At 43.2% G+C, this 20,270-nt stretch overlaps 1 protein-coding gene across 1 annotated transcript in view; it reads left to right on the top strand.

Moving 5' to 3' along the window:
* The first annotated feature begins 804 nt into the window (after nt 1–804).
* The window catches only part of LOC144486552 (equilibrative nucleobase transporter 1-like), a 54,646-nt gene continuing 35,180 nt past the window's right edge, over nt 805–20,270 (top strand). Inside the window, exons 1-2 of the mRNA XM_078204607.1 lie at nt 805–892; nt 16,552–16,628. Of these exons, the coding sequence (XP_078060733.1) occupies nt 805–892; nt 16,552–16,628 (165 nt within the window). The remainder of the gene's footprint in view (nt 893–16,551; nt 16,629–20,270) is intronic.

The following is a 20,270-nucleotide window of genomic DNA, read 5'->3' on the forward strand; positions in this document are numbered from 1 at the left end:
GGCACTTTGGAGGGAAGAATAGAGGAGATCATTTTCAAAATGGGAGAGAATTCAGGGACCTGGGAGCAGTTTTGGGCCCCGTATCGAAGGAAGGATGTGCCGGCCTTGGAAAGGGTCCAGAGGAGGTTCACAAGAATGATTCCTGGAATGAAGAGCTTGTCGTATGAGGAACGGTTGAGGACTCTGGGTCTGTACTCGATGGAGTTTAGAAGGATGAGGGGGGATCTTATTGAAACTTACAGGATACTGCGAGGCCTGGATAGAGTGGACGTGGAGAGGATGTTTCCACTGGCGGGAGAGACTCGGATCCAAGGGCACGGCCTCAGAGTAAAGGGACGATCCTTTAGAACCGAGATGAGGAATTTCTTCAGCCAGAGAGTGGTGAATCTGAGGAACTCTTTGCCACAGAGGGGGTCGGGTCACTGAGTGTCTTTAGGACGGAGATTGACAGGTTCTTGATTAATAAGGGGATCAGGGGTTATGGGGAAAAGGCAGGAGAATGGGGGTGAGAAACTTATCAACCATGATTGAATGGCGGAGCAGACTCGATGGGCCGAGTGGCCTCATTCTGCTCCTACGTCTTATGGTCTGAAAGAGTGGGGCGGAACAGGCTCGATGGGCAGACTGGCCTCCTCCTGCCTGCTATTTCTTCCCGGACTGCTGACTGTGGATGAGTTGATGGGCTGGAGACGGTTTGAGATGTTGGGAGTTGGTGGGAGGTGAAGTTACTGGGGGTGGGGTGAAGTGGGGGGAGCAGTCTGTGGCGGGTGGGTGGTAGAGAGGAAGCCAGATCAGGTTTAAAACATGTTGTGTTTCTTTCCCCCACCCACCCCCCATCGCTGCAGATTACTGTACACTTCAGCCAACCTGATGATTGCGTTCTCCAATTCTGGTGAGTGCCGCTTCCTCCCGAGACCCTTCCCGACTGCCCAGCTCCATTTCCAAACAGTGGGAAGTGACCCGCAGGTTAAGCGGAGAATAATGAACTGAGATACAGGCTGATGGGGCCGGGAGGGTCCTGAGGTTCCTGCATTAATAATCCAGGGTACAGTAGTGTAGGGGTTATGTTACTGGATTAATAATCCAGGGTACAGTAGTGTAGGGGTTATGTTACTGGGTTAATAATCCAGGGTACAGTAGTGTAGGGGTTATGTTACTGGATTAATAATCCAGGGTACAGTAGTGTAGGGGTTATGTTACTGGATTAATAATCCAGGGTACAGTAGTGTAGCGGTTATGTTACTGGATTAATAATCCAGGGTACAGTAGTGTAGGGTTATGTTACTGGATTAATAATCCAGGGTACAGTAGTGTAGGGGTTATGTTACTGGATTAATAATCCAGAGTACAGTAGTGTAGGGGTTATGTTACTGGATTAATAATCCAGAGTACAGTAGTGTAGCGGTTATGTTACTGGATTAATAATCCAGGGTACAGTAGTGTAGGGGTTATGTTACTGGATTAATAATCCAGGGTACAGTCGTGTAGGGGTTATGTTACTGGTTTAATAATCCAGGGTACAGTAGTGTAGGGGTTATGTTACTGGATTAATAATCCAGGGTACAGTAGTGTAGGGGTTATGTTACTGGATTAATAATCCAGGGTACAGTCGTGTAGGGGTTATGTTACTGGATTAATAATCCAGGGTACAGTAGTGTAGGGGTTATGTTACTGGATTAATAATCCAGGGTACAGTAGTGTAGGGGTTATGTTACTGGATTAATAATCCAGGGTACAGTAGTGTAAGGGTTATGTTACTGCATTAATAATCCAGGGTACAGTAGTGTAGGGGTTATGTTACTGGATTAATAATCCAGGGTACAGTAGTGTAGGGGTTATGTTACTGGATTAATAATCCAGGGTACAGTAGTGTAGGGGTTATGTTACTGGATTAATAATCCAGGGTACAGTAGTGTAAGGGTTATGTTACTGGATTAATAATCCAGGGTACAGTAGTGTAGGGGCTATGTTACTGGATTAATAATCCAGGGTACAGTAGTGTAGGGGTTATGTTACTGGATTAATAATCCAGGGTACAGTAGTGTAGGGGTTATGTTCCTGGATTAATAATCCAGGGTACAGTAGTGTAGGGGTTATGTTACTGGATTAATAATCCAGGGTACAGTAGTGTAGGGGTTATGTTACTGGATTAATAATCCAGGGTACAGTAGTGTAGGGGTTATGTTACTGGATTAATAATCCAGGGTACAGTAGTGTAGGGGTTATGTTACTGGATTAATAATCCAGGGTACAGTAGTGTAGGGGTTATGTTTCTGGATTAATAATCCAGAGTACAGTAGTGTAGGGGTTATGTTACTGGATTAATAATCCAGAGTACAGTAGTGTAGGGGTTATGTTACTGGATTAATAATCCAGGGTACAGTAGTGTAGGGGTTATGTTACTGGATTAATAATCCAGGGTACAGTAGTGTAGGGGTTATGTTACTGGATTAATAATCCAGGGTACAGTAGTGTAGGGGTTATGTTACTGGATTAATAATCCAGGGTACAGTAGTGTAGGGGTTATGTTACTGGATTAATAATCCAGGGTACAGTCGTGTAGGGGCAATGTTACTGGATTAATAATCCAGGGTACAGTAGTGTAAGGGTTATGTTACTGCATTAATAATCCAGGGTACAGTAGTGTAGGGGTTATGTTACTGGATTAATAATCCAGGGTTCAGTAGTGTAGGGGTTATGTTACTGGATTAATAATACAGGGTACAGTAGTGTAGGGGTTATGTTACTGGATTAATAATCCAGGGTACAGTCGTGTAGGGGTTATGTTACTGGATTAATAATCCAGGGTACAGTAGTGTAAGGGTTATGTTACTGGATTAATAATCCAGGGTACAGTAGTGTAGGGGTTATGTTACTGGATTAATAATCCAGGGTACAGTAGTGTAGGGGTTATGTTACTGGATTAATAATCCAGGGTACAGTAGTGTAAGGGTTATGTTACTGGATTAATAATCCAGGGTGCAGTAGTGTAGGGGTTATGTTACTGGATTAATAATCTAGGGTACAGTAGTGTAGGGGTTATGTTACTGGATTAATAATCCAGGGTACAGTAGTGTAGGGGTTATGTTACTGGATTAATAATCCAGGGTACAGTAGTGTAGGGGTTATGTTACTGGATTAATAATCCAGGGTACAGTAGTGTAGGGGTTATGTTACTGGATTAATAATCCAGGGTACAGTAGTGTAGGGGTTATGTTACTGGATTAATAATCCAGGGTACAGTAGTGTAGGGGTTATGTTACTGGATTAATAATCCAGTGTACAGTAGTGTAGGGGTTATGTTACTGGATTAATAATGCAGGGTGCAGTAGTGTAGGGGGTATGTTACTGGATTAATAATCCAGGGTACAGTAGTGTAGGGGTTATGTTACTGGATTAATAATCCAGGGTACAGTAGTGTAGGGGTTATGTTATTGGATTAATAATCAAGGGTACAGTAGTGTAGGGGTTATGTTACTGGATTAATAATCCAGAGTGCAGTAGTGTAGGGGTTATGTTACTGGATTAATAATCCAGGGTACAGTAGTGTAGGGGTTATGTTACTGGATTAATAATCCAGAGTACAGTAGTGTAGGTGATATGTTACTGGATTAATAATCCAGTGTACAGTAGTGTAGGGGTTATGTTACTGCATTAATAATCCAGAGTACAGTAGTGTAGGGGTTATGTTACTGGATTAATAATCCAGGGTACAGTAGTGTTGGGGTTATGTTATTGGATTAATAATCCAGGGTACAGTAGTGTAGGGGTTATGTTACTGGATTAATATTCCAGGGTACAGTAGTGTAGGGGTTATGTTACTGGATTAATAATCCAGGGTACAGTAGTGTAGGGGTTATGTTACTGGATTAATAATCCAGGGTACAGTAGTGTAGGGGTTATGTTACTGGATTAATAATCCAGGGTACAGTAGTGTAGGGGTTATGTTACTGGATTAATAATCCAGGGTACAGTAGTGTAGGGGTTATGTTACTGGATTAATAATCCAGGGTACAGTAGTGTAGGGGTTATGTTATTGGACTAATAATCCAGGGTACAGTAGTGTAGGGGTTATGTTACTGGATTAATAATCCAGGGTACAGTAGTGTAGGGGTTATGTTACTGGATTAATAATCCAGGGTACAGTAGTGTAGGGGCTATGTTACTGGATTAATAATCCAGGGTACAGTAGTGTAGGGGTTATGTTACTGGATTAATAATCCAGGGTACAGTAGTGTAGGGGCTATGTTACTGGATTAATAATCCAGGGTACAGTAGTGTAGGGGTTATGTTACTGGATTAATAATCCAGGGTACAGTAGTGTAGGGGTTATGTTCCTGGATTAATAATCCAGGGTACAGTAGTGTAGGGGTTATGTTACTGGATTAATAATCCAGGGTACAGTAGTGTAGGGGTTATGTTACTGGATTAATAATCCAGGGTACAGTAGTGTAGGGGTTATGTTACTGGATTAATAATCCAGGGTACAGTAGTGTAGGGGTTATGTTACTGGATTAATAATCCAGGGTACAGTAGTGTAGGGGTTATGTTACTGGATTAATAATCCAGGGTACAGTAGTGTAGGGGTTATGTTACTGGATTAATAATCCAGGGTACAGTAGTGTAGGGGTTATGTTACTGGATTAATAATCCAGAGTACAGTAGTGTAGGGGTTATGTTACTGGATTAATAATCCAGGGTACAGTAGTGTAGGGGTTATGTTACTGGATTAATAATCCAGGGTACAGCAGTGTAGGGGTTATGTTACTGGATTAATAATCCAGGGTACAGTAGTGTAGGGGCTATGTTACTGGATTAATAATCCAGGGTACAGTAGTGTAGGGGTTATATTACTGGATTAATAATCCAGGGTACAGTCGTGTAGGGGTTATGTTACTGGATTAATAATCCAGGGTACAGTAGTGTAGGGGTTATGTTACTGCATTAATAATCCAGAGTACAGTAGTGTAGGGGTTATGTTACTGGATTAATAATCCAGGGTACAGTAGTGTAGGGGTTATGTTACTGGATTAATAATCCAGAGTACAGTAGTGTAGGGGTTATGTTACTGAATTAATAATCCAGGGTACAGTAGTGTTGGGGTTATGTTACTGGATTAATAATCCAGGGTACAGTAGTGTAGGGGTTATGTTACTGGATTAATAATCCAGGGTTCAGTAGTGTAGGGGTTATGTTACTGGATTAATAATCCAGGGTACAGTAGTGTAGGGGTTATGTTACTGGATTAATAATCCAGGGTACAGTAGTGTAGAGGCTATGTTACTGCATTAATAATCCAGTGTACAGTAGTGTAGGGGTTATGTTACTGGATTAATAATCCAGGGTACAGTAGTGTAGTGGTTATGTTACTGGATTAATAATCCAGGGTACAGTAGTGTAGGGGTTATGTTACTGGATTAATAATCCAGGGTACAGTAGTGTAGTGGTTATGTTACTGGATTAATAATCCAGGGTACAGTAGTGTAGGGGTTATGTTACTGGATTAATAATCCAGTGTACAGTAGTGTAGGGGTTATGTTACTGGATTAATAATCCAGGGTACAGTAGTGTAGAGGCTATGTTACTGCATTAATAATCCAGTGTACAGTAGTGTAGGGGTTATGTTACTGGATTAATAATCCAGGGTACAGTAGTGTAGTGGTTATGTTACTGGATTAATAATCCAGGGTACAGTAGTGTAGGGGTTATGTTACTGGATTAATAATCCAGGGTAAAGTAGTGTAGGGGTTATGTTACTGGATTAATAATCCAGGGTACAGTAGTGTAGGGGTTATGTTACTGGATTAATAATCCAGGGTACAGTAGTGTAGGGGTTATGTTACTGGATTAATAATCCAGGGTAAAGTAGTGTAGGGGTTATGTTACTGGATTAATAATCCAGGGTACAGTAGTGTAGGGGTTATGTTACTGGATTAATAATCCAGGGTACAGTAGTGTAGGGGTTATGTTACTGGATTAATAATCCAGGGTAAAGTAGTGTAGGGGTTATGTTACTGGATTAATAATCCAGGGTACAGTATTGTAGGGGCAATGTTACTGGATTAATAATCCAGGGTACAGTAGTGTACGGGTTATGTTACTGCATTAATAATCCAGGGTACAGTAGTGGAGGGGTTATGTTGCTGGATTAGTAACCCAGGGTACAGAAGTGTAGGGGTTATGTTACTGGATTAATAATCCAGGGTACAGTAGTGTAGGGTTATGTTACTGGATTAATAATCCAGGGTACAGTAGTGTAGGGTTATGTTACTGGATTAATAATCCAGGGTACAGTAGTGTAGCGGTTATGTTACTGGATTAATAATCCAGGGTACAGTAGTGTAGGGTTATGTTACTGGATTAATAATCCAGGGTACAGTAGTGTAGGGGCTATGTTACTGGATTAATAATCCAGGGTACAGTAGTGTAGGGGTTATGTTACTGGATTAGTAACCCAGGGTACAGTAGTGTAGGGGTTATGTTACTGGATTAATAATCAAGGGTACAGTAGTGTAGGTTTATGTTACTGGATTAATAATCCAGGGTGCAGTAGTGTAGGGGTTATGTTACTGGATTAATAATACAGGGTACAGTAGTGTAGGGGTTATGTTACTGGATTAATAATCCAGGGTACAGTAGTGTAGGGGTTATGTTACTGGATTAATAATCCAGGTTACAGTAGTGTAGGGGTTATGTTACTGGATTAATAATCCAGGGTACAGTAGTGTAGGGGTTATGTTACTGGATTAATAATCCAGGGTACAGTAGTGTAGGGGTTATGTTACTGGATTAATGATCCAGGGTACAGTAGTGTAGGGGTTATGTTACTGGATTAATAATCAAGGGTACAGTAGTGTAGGTTTATGTTACTGGATTAATAATCCAGGGTGCAGTAGTGTAGGGGTTATGTTACTGGATTAATAATACAGGGTACAGTAGTGTAGGGGTTATGTTACTGGATTAATAATCCAGGGTACAGTAGTGTAGGGGTTATGTTACTGGATTAATAATCCAGGTTACAGTAGTGTAGGGGTTATGTTACTGGATTAATAATCCAGGGTACAGTAGTGTAGGGGTTATGTTACTGCATTAATAATCCAGGGTGCAGTAGTGTAGGGGTTATGTTACTGCATTAATAATCCAGGGTACAGTAGTGTAGGGGTTATGTTACTGGATTAATAATCCAGGTTACAGTAGTGTAGGGGTTATGTTACTGGATTAATAATCCAGGTTACAGTAGTGTAGGGGTTATGTTACTGGATTAATAATCCAGGGTACAGTAGTGTAGGGGTTATGTTACTGGATTAATAATCCAGGGTACAGTAGTGTAGGGGTTATGTTACTGCATTAATAATCCAGGGTGCAGTAGTGTAGGGGTTATGTTACTGGATTAATAATCCAGGGTACAGTAGTGTAGGGGTTATGTTACTGGATTAATAATCCAGGGTACAGTAGTGTAGGGGTTATTTAACTGGATTAATAATCCAGGGTACAGTAGTGTAGGGGTTATGTTACTGCATTAATAATCCAGGGTGCAGTAGTGTAGGGGTTATGTTACTGGATTAATAATCCAGGGTACAGTAGTGTAGGGGTTATGTTACTGCATTAATAATCCAGGGTACAGTAGTGGAGGGGTTATGTTACTGGATTAATAATCCAGGGTACAGTAGTGTAGGGGTTATGTTACTGCATTAATAATCCAGGGTGCAGTAGTGTAGGGGTTATGTTACTGGATTAATAATCCAGGGTACAGTAGTGTAGGGGTTATGTTACTGCATTAATAATCCAGGGTACAGTAGTGGAGGGGTTATGTTACTGGATTAATATTCCAGGGTACAGTAGTGTAGGGGTTATGTTACTGCATTAATAATCCAGGGTGCAGTAGTGTAGGGGTTATGTTACTGGATTAATAATCCAGGGTACAGTAGTGTAGGGGTTATGTTACTGGATTAATAATCCAGGGTACAGTAGTGTAGGGGTTATGTTACTGGATTAGTAACCCAGGGTACAGTAGTGTAGGGGTTATGTTACTGGATTAATAATCCAGGGTACAGTAGTGTAGGGGTTATGTTACTGGATTAATAATCAAGGGTACAGTAGTGTAGGTTTATGTTACTGGATTAATAATCCAGGGTGCAGTAGTGTAGGGGTTATGTTACTGGATTAATAATACAGGGTACAGTAGTGTAGGGGTTATGTTACTGGATTAATAATCCAGGGTACAGTAGTGTAGGGGTTATGTTACTGGATTAATAATCCAGGTTACAGTAGTGTAGGGGTTATGTTACTGGATTAATAATCTAGTGTACCGTAGTGTAGGGTTATGTTACTGGATTAATAATCCAGGGTACAGTAGTGTCGAGGTTATGTTACTGGATTAATAACCCAGGATACAGTAGTGTAGGGGTTATGTTACTGGATTAATAATCCAGGATACAGTAGTGTAGGGGTTATGTTATTGGATTAATAATCCAGGGTACAGTAGTGTCGGGGTTATGTTACTGGATTAATAATCCAGGGTACAGTAGTGTAGGGGTTATGTTACTGGATTAATAATCCAGGGTACAGTAGTGTAGGGGTTATGTTACTGGATTAATAATCCAGGGTACAGTAGTGTAGGGGCTATGTTACTGGATTAATAATACAGGGTACAGTAGTGTAGGGGTTATGTTACTGGATTAATAATCCAGGGTACAGTAGTGTTGGGGTTATGTTACTGGATTAATAATCCAGGGTACAGTAGTGTAGGGGTTATGTTACTGGATTAATAATCCAGGGTACAGTAGTGTTGGGGTTATGTTCCTGGATTAATAATCCAGGGTACAGTAGTGTAGGGGTTATGTTACTGGATTAATAATCCAGGGTACAGTAGTGTTGGGGTTATGTTCCTGGATTAATAATCCAGGGTACAGTAGTGTAGGGGTTATGTTCCTGGATTAATAATCCAGGGTACAGTAGTGTAGGGGTTATGTTATTGGACTAATAATCCAGGGTACAGTAGTGTAGGGGTTATGATACTGGATTAATAATCCAGGGTACAGTAGTGTAGGGGCTATGTTACTGGATTAATAATCCAGGGTACAGTAGTGTAGGGGTTATGTTACTGGATTAATAATCCAGGGTACAGTAGTGTAGGGGTTATGTTATTGGACTAATAATCCAGGGTACAGTAGTGTAGGGGTTATGTTACTGGATTAATAATCCAGGGTACAGTAGTGTTGGGGTTATGTTATTGGATTAATAATCCAGGGTACAGTAGTGTAGGGGTTATGTTACTGGATTAATATTCCAGGGTACAGTAGTGTAGGGGTTATGTTACTGGATTAATAATCCAGGGTACAGTAGTGTAGGGGTTATGTTACTGGATTAATAATCCAGGGTACAGTAGTGTAGGGGTTATGTTACTGGATTAATAATCCAGGGTACAGTAGTGTAGGGGTTATGTTACTGGATTAATAATCCAGGGTACAGTAGTGTAGGGGTTATGTTACTGGATTAATAATCCAGGGTACAGTAGTGTAGGGGTTATGTTATTGGACTAATAATCCAGGGTACAGTAGTGTAGGGGTTATGTTACTGGATTAATAATCCAGGGTACAGTAGTGTAGGGGTTATGTTACTGGATTAATAATCCAGGGTACAGTAGTGTAGGGGCTATGTTACTGGATTAATAATCCAGGGTACAGTAGTGTAGGGGTTATGTTACTGGATTAATAATCCAGGGTACAGTAGTGTAGGGGCTATGTTACTGGATTAATAATCCAGGGTACAGTAGTGTAGGGGTTATGTTACTGGATTAATAATCCAGGGTACAGTAGTGTAGGGGTTATGTTACTGGATTAATAATCCAGGGTACAGTAGTGTTGGGGTTATGTTCCTGGATTAATAATCCAGGGTACAGTAGTGTAGGGGTTATGTTACTGGATTAATAATCCAGGGTACAGTAGTGTAGGGGTTATGTTACTGGATTAATAATCCAGGGTACAGTAGTGTAGGGGCTATGTTACTGGATTAATAATCCAGGGTACAGTAGTGTAGGGGCTATGTTACTGGATTAATAATCCAGGGTACAGTAGTGTAGGGGCTATGTTACTGGATTAATAATCCAGGGTACAGTAGTGTAGGGGTTATGTTACTGGATTAATAATCCAGGGTACAGTAGTGTAGGGGTTATGTTACAGGGTTAATAATCCAGGGTACAGTAGTGTAGGGGTTATGTTACTGGATTAATAATCCTGGGTACAGTAGTGTAGGGGTTATGTTACTGGATTAATAATCTAGGGTACAGTAGTGTAGGGGTTATGTTACTGGATTAAAAATCCAGGGTACAGTAGTGTAGGGGTTATGTTACTGGATTAATAATCCAGGGTACAGTAGTGTAGGGGTTATGTTACTGGACTAATAATCCAGGGTACAGTAGTGTAGGGGTTATGTTACTGGATTAATAATCCAGGGTACAGTAGTGTAGGGGTTATGTTACTGGACTAATAATCCAGGGTACAGTAGTGTAGGGGTTATGTTACTGGATTAATAATCCAGGGTACAGTAGTGTAGGGGTTATGTTACTGGATTAATAATCCAGGGTACAGTAGTGTAGGGGTTATGTTACTGGATTAATAATCCAGGGTACAGTAGTGTAGGGGTTATGTTACTGGATTAATAATCCAGGGACAGTAGTGTAGGGGTTATGTTATTGGACTAATAGTCCAGGGTACAGTAGTGTAGGGGTTATGTTACTGGATTAATAATCCAGGGTACAGTAGTGTAGGGGTTATGTTACTGGATTAATAATCCAGGGTACAGTAGTGTAGGGGTTATGTTATTGGACTAATAATCCAGGGTACAGTAGTGTAGGGGTTATGTTACTGGATTAATAATCCAGGGTACAGTAGTGTTGGGGTTATGTTACTGGATTAATAATCCAGGGTACAGTAGTGTAGGGGTTATGTTATTGGACTAATAATCCAGGGTACAGTAGTGTAGGGGTTATGTTACTGGATTAATAATCCAGGGTACAGTAGTGTTGGGGTTATGTTACTGGATTAATAATCCAGGGTACAGTAGTGTAGGGGTTATGTTACTGGATTAATAATCCAGGGTACAGTAGTGTTGGGGTTATGTTACTGGATTAATAATCCAGGGTACAGTAGTGTAGGGGTTATGTTACTGGATTAATAATCCGGGGTACAGTAGTGTAGGGGTTATGTTACTGGATTAATAATCCAGGGTACAGTAGTGTAGGAGTTATGTTACTGGATTAATAATCCAGGGTACAGTAGTGTAGGGGTTATGTTACTGGATTAATAATCCAGGGTACAGTAGTGTAGGGGTTATGTTACTGGATTAATAATCCAGGGTACAGTAGTGTAGGAGTTATGTTACTGGATTAATAATCCAGGGTACAGTAGTGTAGGGGTTATGTTACTGGATTAATAATCCAGGGTACAGTAGTGTAGGGGTTATGTTACTGGATTAATAATCCAGGGTACAGTAGTGTAGGGGTTATGTTACTGGATTAATAATCCAGGGTACAGTAGTGTAGGGGTTATGTTATTGGATTAATAATCCAGGGTACAGTAGTGTAGGGGTTATGTTACTGGATTAATAATCCAGGGTACAGTAGTGTAGGGGTTATGTTATTGGATTAATAATCCAGGGTACAGTAGTGTAGGGGTTATGTTACTGGATTAATAATCCAGGGTACAGTAGTGTAGGGGTTATGTTACTGGATTAATAATCCAGGGTACAGTAGTGTCGGGGTTATGTTACTGGATTAATAATCCAGGGTACAGTAGTGTAGGGGTTATGTTACTGGATTAATAATCCAGGGTACAGTAGTGTAGGGGTTATGTTACTGGATTAATAATCCAGGGTACAGTAGTGTAGGGGTTATGTTACTGGATTAATAATCCAGAGTACAGTAGTGTAGGGGTTATGTTACTGGATTAATAATCCAGGGTACAGTAGTGTAGGGGCTATGTTACTGGATTAATAATACAGGGTACAGTAGTGTAGGGGTTATGTTACTGGATTAATAATCCAGGGTACAGTAGTGTAGGGGTTATGTTACTGGATTAATAATACAGGGTACAGTAGTGTAGGGGTTATGTTACTGGATTAATAATCCAGGGTACTGTAGTGTAGGGGTTATGTTACTGGATTAATAATCCAGGGTACAGTAGTGTAGGGGTTATGTTACTGGATTAATAATCCAGGGTACAGTAGTGTAGGGGTTATGTTACTGGATTAATAATCCAGGGTACAGTAGTGTAGGGGCAATGTTACTGGATTAATAATCCAGGGTACAGTAGTGTAGGGGTTATGTTACTGGATTAATAATACAGGGTACAGTAGTGTAGGGGTTATGTTACTGGATTAATAATCCAGGGTACAGTAGTGTAGGGGTTATGTTACTGGATTAATAATCCAGGGTACAGTAGTGTAGGGGTTATGTTACTGGATTAATAATCCAGGGTACTGTAGTGTAGGGGTTATGTTACTGGATTAATAATCCAGGGTACAGTAGTGTAGGGGTTATGTTACTGGATTAATAATCCAGGGTACAGTAGTGTAGGGGTTATGTTACTGGATTAATAATCCAGGGTACAGTAGTGTAGGGGTTATGTTACTGGATTAATAATCCAGGGTACTGTAGTGTAGGGGTTATGTTACTGGATTAATAATCCAGGGTACAGTAGTGTAGGGGTTATGTTACTGGATTAATAATCCAGGGTACAGTAGTGTAGGGGTTATGTTACTGGATTAATAATCCAGGGTACAGTAGTGTAGGGGTTATGTTACTGGATTAATAATCCAGGGTACAGTAGTGTAGGGGTTATGTTACTGGATTAATAATCCAGGGTACAGTAGTGTAGGGGTTATGTTACTGGATTAATAATCCAGAGTACAGTAGTGTAGGGGTTATGTTACTGGATTAATAATCCAGGGTACAGTAGTGTAGGGGCTATGTTACTGGATTAATAATACAGGGTACAGTAGTGTAGGGGTTATGTTACTGGATTAATAATCCAGGGTACAGTAGTGTTGGGGTTATGTTACTGGATTAATAATCCAGGGTACAGTAGTGTAGGGGTTATGTTACTGGATTAATAATCCGGGGTACAGTAGTGTAGGGGTTATGTTACTGGATTAATAATACAGGGTACAGTAGTGTAGGGGCTATGTTACTGGATTAATAATACAGGGTACAGTAGTGTAGGGGTTATGTTACTGGATTAATAATCCAGGGTACAGTAGTGTAGGGGTTATGTTACTGGATTAATAATCCAGGGTACAGTAGTGTAGGGGTTATGTTACTGGATTAATAATCCAGGGTACAGTAGTGTTGGGGTTATGTTACTGGGTTAATAATCCAGGGTACAGTAGTGTAGGGGTTATGTTACTGGATTAATAATCCAGGGTACAGTAGTGTTGGGGTTATGTTACTGGGTTAATAATCCAGGGTGCAGTAGTGTAGGGGCTATGTTACTGGATTACTAATCCAGGGTACAGTAGTGTAGGGGCTATGTTACTGGATTAATAATACAGGGTACAGTAGTGTAGGGGTTATGTTACTGGATTAATAATCCAGGGTACAGTAGTGTAGGGGTTATGTTACTGGATTAATAATCCAGAGTACAGTAGTGTAGGGGTTATGTTACTGGATTAATAATCCAGGGTACAGTAGTGTAGGGGCTATGTTACTGGATTAATAATACAGGGTACAGTAGTGTTGGGGTTATGTTACTGGATTAATAATCCAGGGTACAGTAGTGTAGGGGTTATGTTACTGGATTAATAATCCAGGGTACAGTAGTGTAGGGGTTATGTTACTGGATTAATAATCCAGGGTACAGTAGTGTAGGGGTTATGTTACTGGATTAGTAATCCCGAGTACAGTAGTGTAGGGGCTATGTTACTGGATTAATAATACAGGGTACAGTAGTGTAGGGGTTATGTTACTGGATTAATAATCCAGGGTACAGTAGTGTAGGGGTTACGTTACTGGATTAATAATACAGGGTACAGTAGTGTTGGGGTTATGTTACTGGATTAATAATCCAGGGTACAGTAGTGTAGGGGTTATGTTACTGGATTAATAATCCATGGTACAGTAGTGTAGGGGTTATGTTACTGGATTAATAATCCAGGGTACAGTAGTGTAGGGGTTATGTTACTGGATTAATAATCCAGGGTACAGTAGTGTAGGGGTTATGTTACTGGATTAATAATCCAGGGTACAGTAGTGTAGGGGTTATGTTACTGGATTAATAATCCAGGGTACAGTAGTGTAGGGGTTATGTTACTGGATTAATAATCCAGGGTACAGTAGTGTTGGGGTTATGTTACTGGATTAATAATCCAGGGTACAGTAGTGTAGGGGTTATGTTACTGGATTAATAATCCAGGGTACAGTAGTGTTGGGGTTATGTTACTGGATTAATAATCCAGGGTACAGTAGTGTAGGGGTTATGTTACTGGATTAATAATCCATGGTACAGTAGTGTAGGGGTTATGTTACTGGATTAATAATCCAGGGTACAGTAGTGTAGGGGTTATGTTACTGGATTAATAATACAGGGTACAGTAGTGTAGGGGTTATGTTACTGGATTAATAATCCAGGGTACAGTAGTGTAGGGGTTATGTTACTGGATTAATAATCCAGGGTACAGTAGTGTAGGGGTTATGTTACTGGATTAATAATCCAGGGTACAGTAGTGTTGGGGCTATGTTACTGGATTAATAATCCAGGGTACAGTAGTGTAGGGGTTATGTTACTGGATTAATAATCCAGGGTACAGTAGTGTAGGGGTTATGTTACTGGATTAATAATCCAGGGTACAGTAGTGTAGGGGTTACGTTACTGGATTAATAATCCAGGGTACAGTAGTGTAGGGGTTATGTTACTGGATTAATAATCCAGGGTACAGTAGTGTTGGGGCTATGTTACTGGATTAATAATCCAGGGTACAGTAGTGTAGGGGTTATGTTACTGGATTAATAATCCAGGGTACAGTAGTGTAGGGGTTATGTTACTGGATTAATAATCCAGGGTACAGTAGTGTAGGGGTTATGTTACTGGATTAATAATCCAGGGTACAGTAGTGTAGGGGTTATGTTACTGGATTAATAATCCAGGGACAGTAGTGTAGGGGTTATGTTACTGGATTAATAATCCAGGGTACAGTAGTGTAGGGGTTATGTTACTGGATTAGTAATCCGGGGTACAGTAGTGTAGGGGTTATGTTACTGGATTAATAATCCGGGGTACAGTAATGTAGGGTTATGTTACTGGATTAATAATCCAGGGACAGTAGTGTAGGGGTTATGTTACTGGATTAATAATCCAGGGTACAGTAGTGTAGGGGTTATGTTACTGGATTAATAATCCAGGGTACAGTAGTGTAGGGGTTATGTTACTGGATTAATAATCCAGGGTACAGTAGTGTAGGGGTTATGTTACTGGATTAATAATCCAGGGTACAGTAGTGTAGGGGTTATGTTACTGGATTAATAATCCAGGGTACAGTAGTGTAGGGGTTATGTTACTGGATTAATAATCCAGGGTACAGTAGTGTAGGGGTTATGTTACTGGATTAATAATCCGGGGTACAGTAGTGTAGGGGTTATGTTACTGGATTAATAATCCAGGGACAGTAGTGTAGGGGTTATGTTACTGGATTAATAATCCGGGGTACAGTAGTGTAGGGGTTATGTTACTGGATTAATAATCCGGGGTACAGTAGTGTAGGGGTTATGTTACTGGATTAATAATCCAGGGTACAGTAGTGTAGGGGTTATGTTACTGGATTAATAATCCGGGGTACAGTAGTGTAGGGGTTATGCTACTGGATTAATAATCCAGGGTACAGTAGTGTAGGGGTTATGTTACTGGATTAATAATCCAGGGACAGTAGTGTAGGGGTTATGTTACTGGATTAATAATCCAGGGTACAGTAGTGTAGGGGTTATGTTACTGGATTAATAATCCGGGGTACAGTAGTGTAGGGTTATGTTACTGGATTCATAATCCAGGGACAGTAGTGTAGGGGTTATGTTACTGGATTAATAATCCAGGGTACAGTAGTGTAGGGGTTATGTTACTGGATTAATAATCCAGGGTACAGTAGTGTAGGGGTTATGTTACTGGATTAATAATCCGGGGTACAGTAGTGTAGGGGTTATGTTACTGGATTAATAATCCAGGGACAGTAGTGTTGGGGTTATGTTACTGGATTAATAATCCGGGGTACAGTAGTGTAGGGGTTATGTTACTGGATTAATAATCCGGGGTACAGTAGTGTAGGGGTTATGTTACTGGATTAATAATCCAGGGTACAGTAGTGTAGGGGTTATGTTACTGGATTAATAATCCGGGGTACAGTCGTGTAGCGGCTATGTTACGAGTTTTATAATCCCGGGTACATAGTATTGGTCTTACAAGTGACACCCTGAACCCGCGAATGAATATAAGTCCTGAGGGAGCACCGCACTTTATAATGTTCTGTCTCTCCCGCCGACCTCTCTCTCTCTTCCACTCTCTGTTGCAGGAATCGCACTAATGCTTTTCCCTGCAATCTGCTTGCTGGCTGTGGGAGGAATCCTGTTCCTCATGACAAACATACAGGTAAGGTCGGATCACGGTGTTTGTTTGGGCCACAGCGCAGGCACAGGTTCAGTTGCAGTTCTCAGTGTTAGCGTAGTGGGCAGCATCAGGAAAACAGGCAAGTGGACATGTCACAGACTAACAATATAGCACCAATCACGCCTCCCGCTCCACACTGATAGAGTATCTTACACAAGCCCGATCCCGTAACCCCACACATTTAACATGGCCAATCCGCCGAACCTACACTTCTTTGGACACTAAGGGACAATTTAGCATGGCCAATCCGCCGAACCTACACTTCTTTGGACACTAAGGGACAATTTAGCATGGCCAATCCGCCGAACCTACACATCTTTGGACACTAAGGGGCAATTTAGCATGGCCAATCCACCTAACCTGCACATCTTTGGACACTAAGGGGCAATTTAGCATGGCCAATCCACCTAACCTGCACATCTTTGGGCACTAAGGGGCAGTTTAGCATGGCCAATCCACCTAACCTACACATCTTTGGACACTAAGGGGCAATTTAGCATGGCCAATCCACCTAACCTGCACATCTTTGGACACTAAGGGGCAATTTAGCATGGCCAATCCACCTAACCTGCACATCTTTGGGCACTAAGGGGCAGTTTAGCATGGCCAATCCACCTAACCTGCACATCTTTGGGCACTAAGGGGCAGTTTAGCATGGCCAATCCACCTAACCTACACATCTTTGGACACTAAGGGGCAGTTTAGCATGGCCAATCCACCTAACCTGCACATCTTTGGACACAAAGGGACAATTTAGCATGGCCAATCCACCTAACCTACACATCTTTGGACACTAAGGGGCCGTTTAGCATGGCCAATCCACCTAACCTACACATCTTTGGACACTAAGGGGCCGTTTAGCATGGCCAATCCACCTAACCTACACATCTTTGGGCACTAAGGGGCAGTTTAGCATGGCCAATCCACCTAACCTACACATCTTTGGACACAAAGGGACAATTTAGTATGGCCAATCCACCTACCCTACACATCTTTGGACACTAAGGGGCAATTTAGCATGGCCAATCCACCTAACCTACACATCTTTGGACACTAAGGGGCCGTTTAGCATGGCCAATCCACCTAACCTACACATCTTTGGACACTAAGGGGCAATTTAGCACGACCAATTCACCTAACCTGCACATCTTTGGACACAAAGGGACAATTTAGTATGGCCAATCCACCTACCCTACACATCTTTGGACACTAAGGGGCAATTTAGCATGGCCAATCCACCTAACCTACACATCTTTGGACACTAAGGGACAATTTAGCATGGCCAATCCACCTAACCGACACATCTTTGGACACTAAGGGGCAATTTAGCATGGCCAATCCACCTAACCTACACATCTTTGGACACTAAGGGACAATTTAGCATGGCCAATCCACCTAACCTTCACATCTTTGGACACTAAGGGACAATTTAGCATGGCCAATCCACCTAACCTACACATCTTTGGACACTAAGGGACAATTTAGCATGGCCAATCCCCCTAACCTGCACATCTTTGGACACTAAGGGACAATTTACCACGGCCAATCCACCTAACCTACACATTTGGAGTGCGGGAGGAAACCGGAGCACCCGGAGGAAACCCACGCAGACACGAGGAGAACGTGCAGACTCCACACAGACAGTGACCCGAGGCCAGGGATGGAACCCGGGTCCCTGGCGCTGTGAGGCAGCAGCGCTAACCTGCTGTGTCACCGTGCAGAACATGTTTCTGACGATTGAGTGATGATGATAATAGATAATCGGGGACTTTCACTGAGTAACATTCGCGACTTCCAATGCAGAGAACTGATTGCAACATTTTGGAATTTCTTCCTGTGTGGGGTTCAGTCTGCATATCTCAAAAGGGTTACAATTACACACAGAAGGTTCACCAGGCTGATTCCCCGACCGAAAGCAAAGACGAACACCCATTAAAGTTTAGAAGAATCAGAGTTCATTTCTGAGGGAGTGCCGCACTGTCAGAGGGTCAGTGCTGAGGGAGTGCCGCACTGTCAGAGGGTCAGTGCTGAGGGAGTGCCGCACTGTCAGAGGGTCAGTGCTGAGGGAGTGCCGCACTGTCAGAGGGTCAGTACTGAGGGAGTGTCGCACTGTCAGAGGGTCAGTACTGAGGGAGTGCCGCACTGTCAGAGGGTCAGTGCTGAGGGAGTGCCGCACTGTCAGAGGGTCAGTGCTGAGGGAGTGCCGCACTGTCAGAGGGTCAGTGCTGAGGGAGTGCCACACTGTCAGAGGGTCAGTGCTGAGGGAGTGCCGCACTGTCAGAGGGTCAGTGCTGAGGGAGTGCCGCACTGTCAGAGGGTCAGTGCTGAGGGAGTGCCGCACTGTCAGAGGGTCCGTGTTGAGGGAGTGCCGCACTGTCAGAGGGTCAGTACTGAGGGAGTGCCGCACTGTCAGAGGGTCAGTGCTGAGGGAGTGCCGCACTGTCAGAGGGTCAGTGCTGAGGGAGTGCCGCACTGTCAGAGGGTCAGTGCTGAGGGAGTGCCGCACTGTCAGAGGGGCAGTGCTGAGGGAGTGCCGCACTGTCAGAGGGTCAGTGCTGAGGGAGTGCCGCACTGTCAGAGGGTCAGTGCTGAGGGAGTGCCGCGCTGTCAGAGGGTCAGTGCTGAGGGAGTGCCGCACTGTCAGAGGGTCAGTGCTGAGGGAGTGCCGCACTGTCAGAGGGTCAGTCCTGAGGGAGTGCCGCACTGTCAGAGGGTCAGTGCTGGGGGAGTGCCGCACTGTCAGAGGGTCAGTGCTGAGGGAGTGCCGCACTGTCAGAGGGTCAGTGCTGAGGGAGTGCCGCACTGTCAGAGGGTCAGTGCTGAGGGAGTGCCGCACTGTCAGAGGATCAGTGCTGAGGGAGTGCCGCACTGTCAGAGGGTCAGTGCTGAGGGAGTGCAGCACTGTCAGAGGGTCAGTGCTGAGGGAGTGCCGCACTGTCAGAGGGTCAGTGCTGAGGGAGTGCCGCACTGTCAGAGGGTCAGTGCTGAGGGAGTGCCGCACTGTCAGAGGGTCAGTACTGAGGGAGTGCCGCACTGTCAGAGGGTCAGTGCTGAGGGAGTGCCGCACTGTCAGAGGGTCAGTGCTGAGGGAGTGCCGCACTGTCAGAGGGTCAGTGCTGAGGGAGTGCCGCACTGTCAGAGGGTCAGTGCTGAGGGAGTGCCACACTGTCAGAGGGTCAGTGCTGAGGGAGTGCCGCACTGTCAGAGGGTCAGTGCTGAGGGAGTGCCGCACTGTCAGAGGGTCAGTGCTGAGGGAGCGCCGCACTGTCAGAGGGTCAGTGCTGAGGGAGTGCCGCACTGTCAGAGGGTCAGTGCTGAGGGAGTGCCGCACTGTCAGAGGGTCAGTGCTGAGGGAGTGCCGCACTGTCAGAGGGTCAGTGCTGAGGGAGTGCCGCACTGTCAGAGGGTCAGTGCTGAGCGAGTGCCGCACTGTCAGAGGGTCAGTGCTGAGGGAGTGCCGCACTGTCAGAGGGTCAGTGCTGAGGGAGTGCCGCGCTGTCAGAGGGTCAGTGCTGAGGGAGTGCCGCACTGTCAGAGGGTCAGTGCTGAGGGAGTGCCGCACTGTCAGAGGGTCAGTGCTGAGGGAGTGCCGCACTGTCAGAGGGTCAGTGCTGAGGGAGTGCC

The sequence above is a fragment of the Mustelus asterias genome, unplaced genomic scaffold (genome assembly GCF_964213995.1).
Source record: "Mustelus asterias unplaced genomic scaffold, sMusAst1.hap1.1 HAP1_SCAFFOLD_395, whole genome shotgun sequence".
In the NCBI taxonomy this organism is placed as follows: Eukaryota; Metazoa; Chordata; class Chondrichthyes; order Carcharhiniformes; family Triakidae; genus Mustelus; species Mustelus asterias.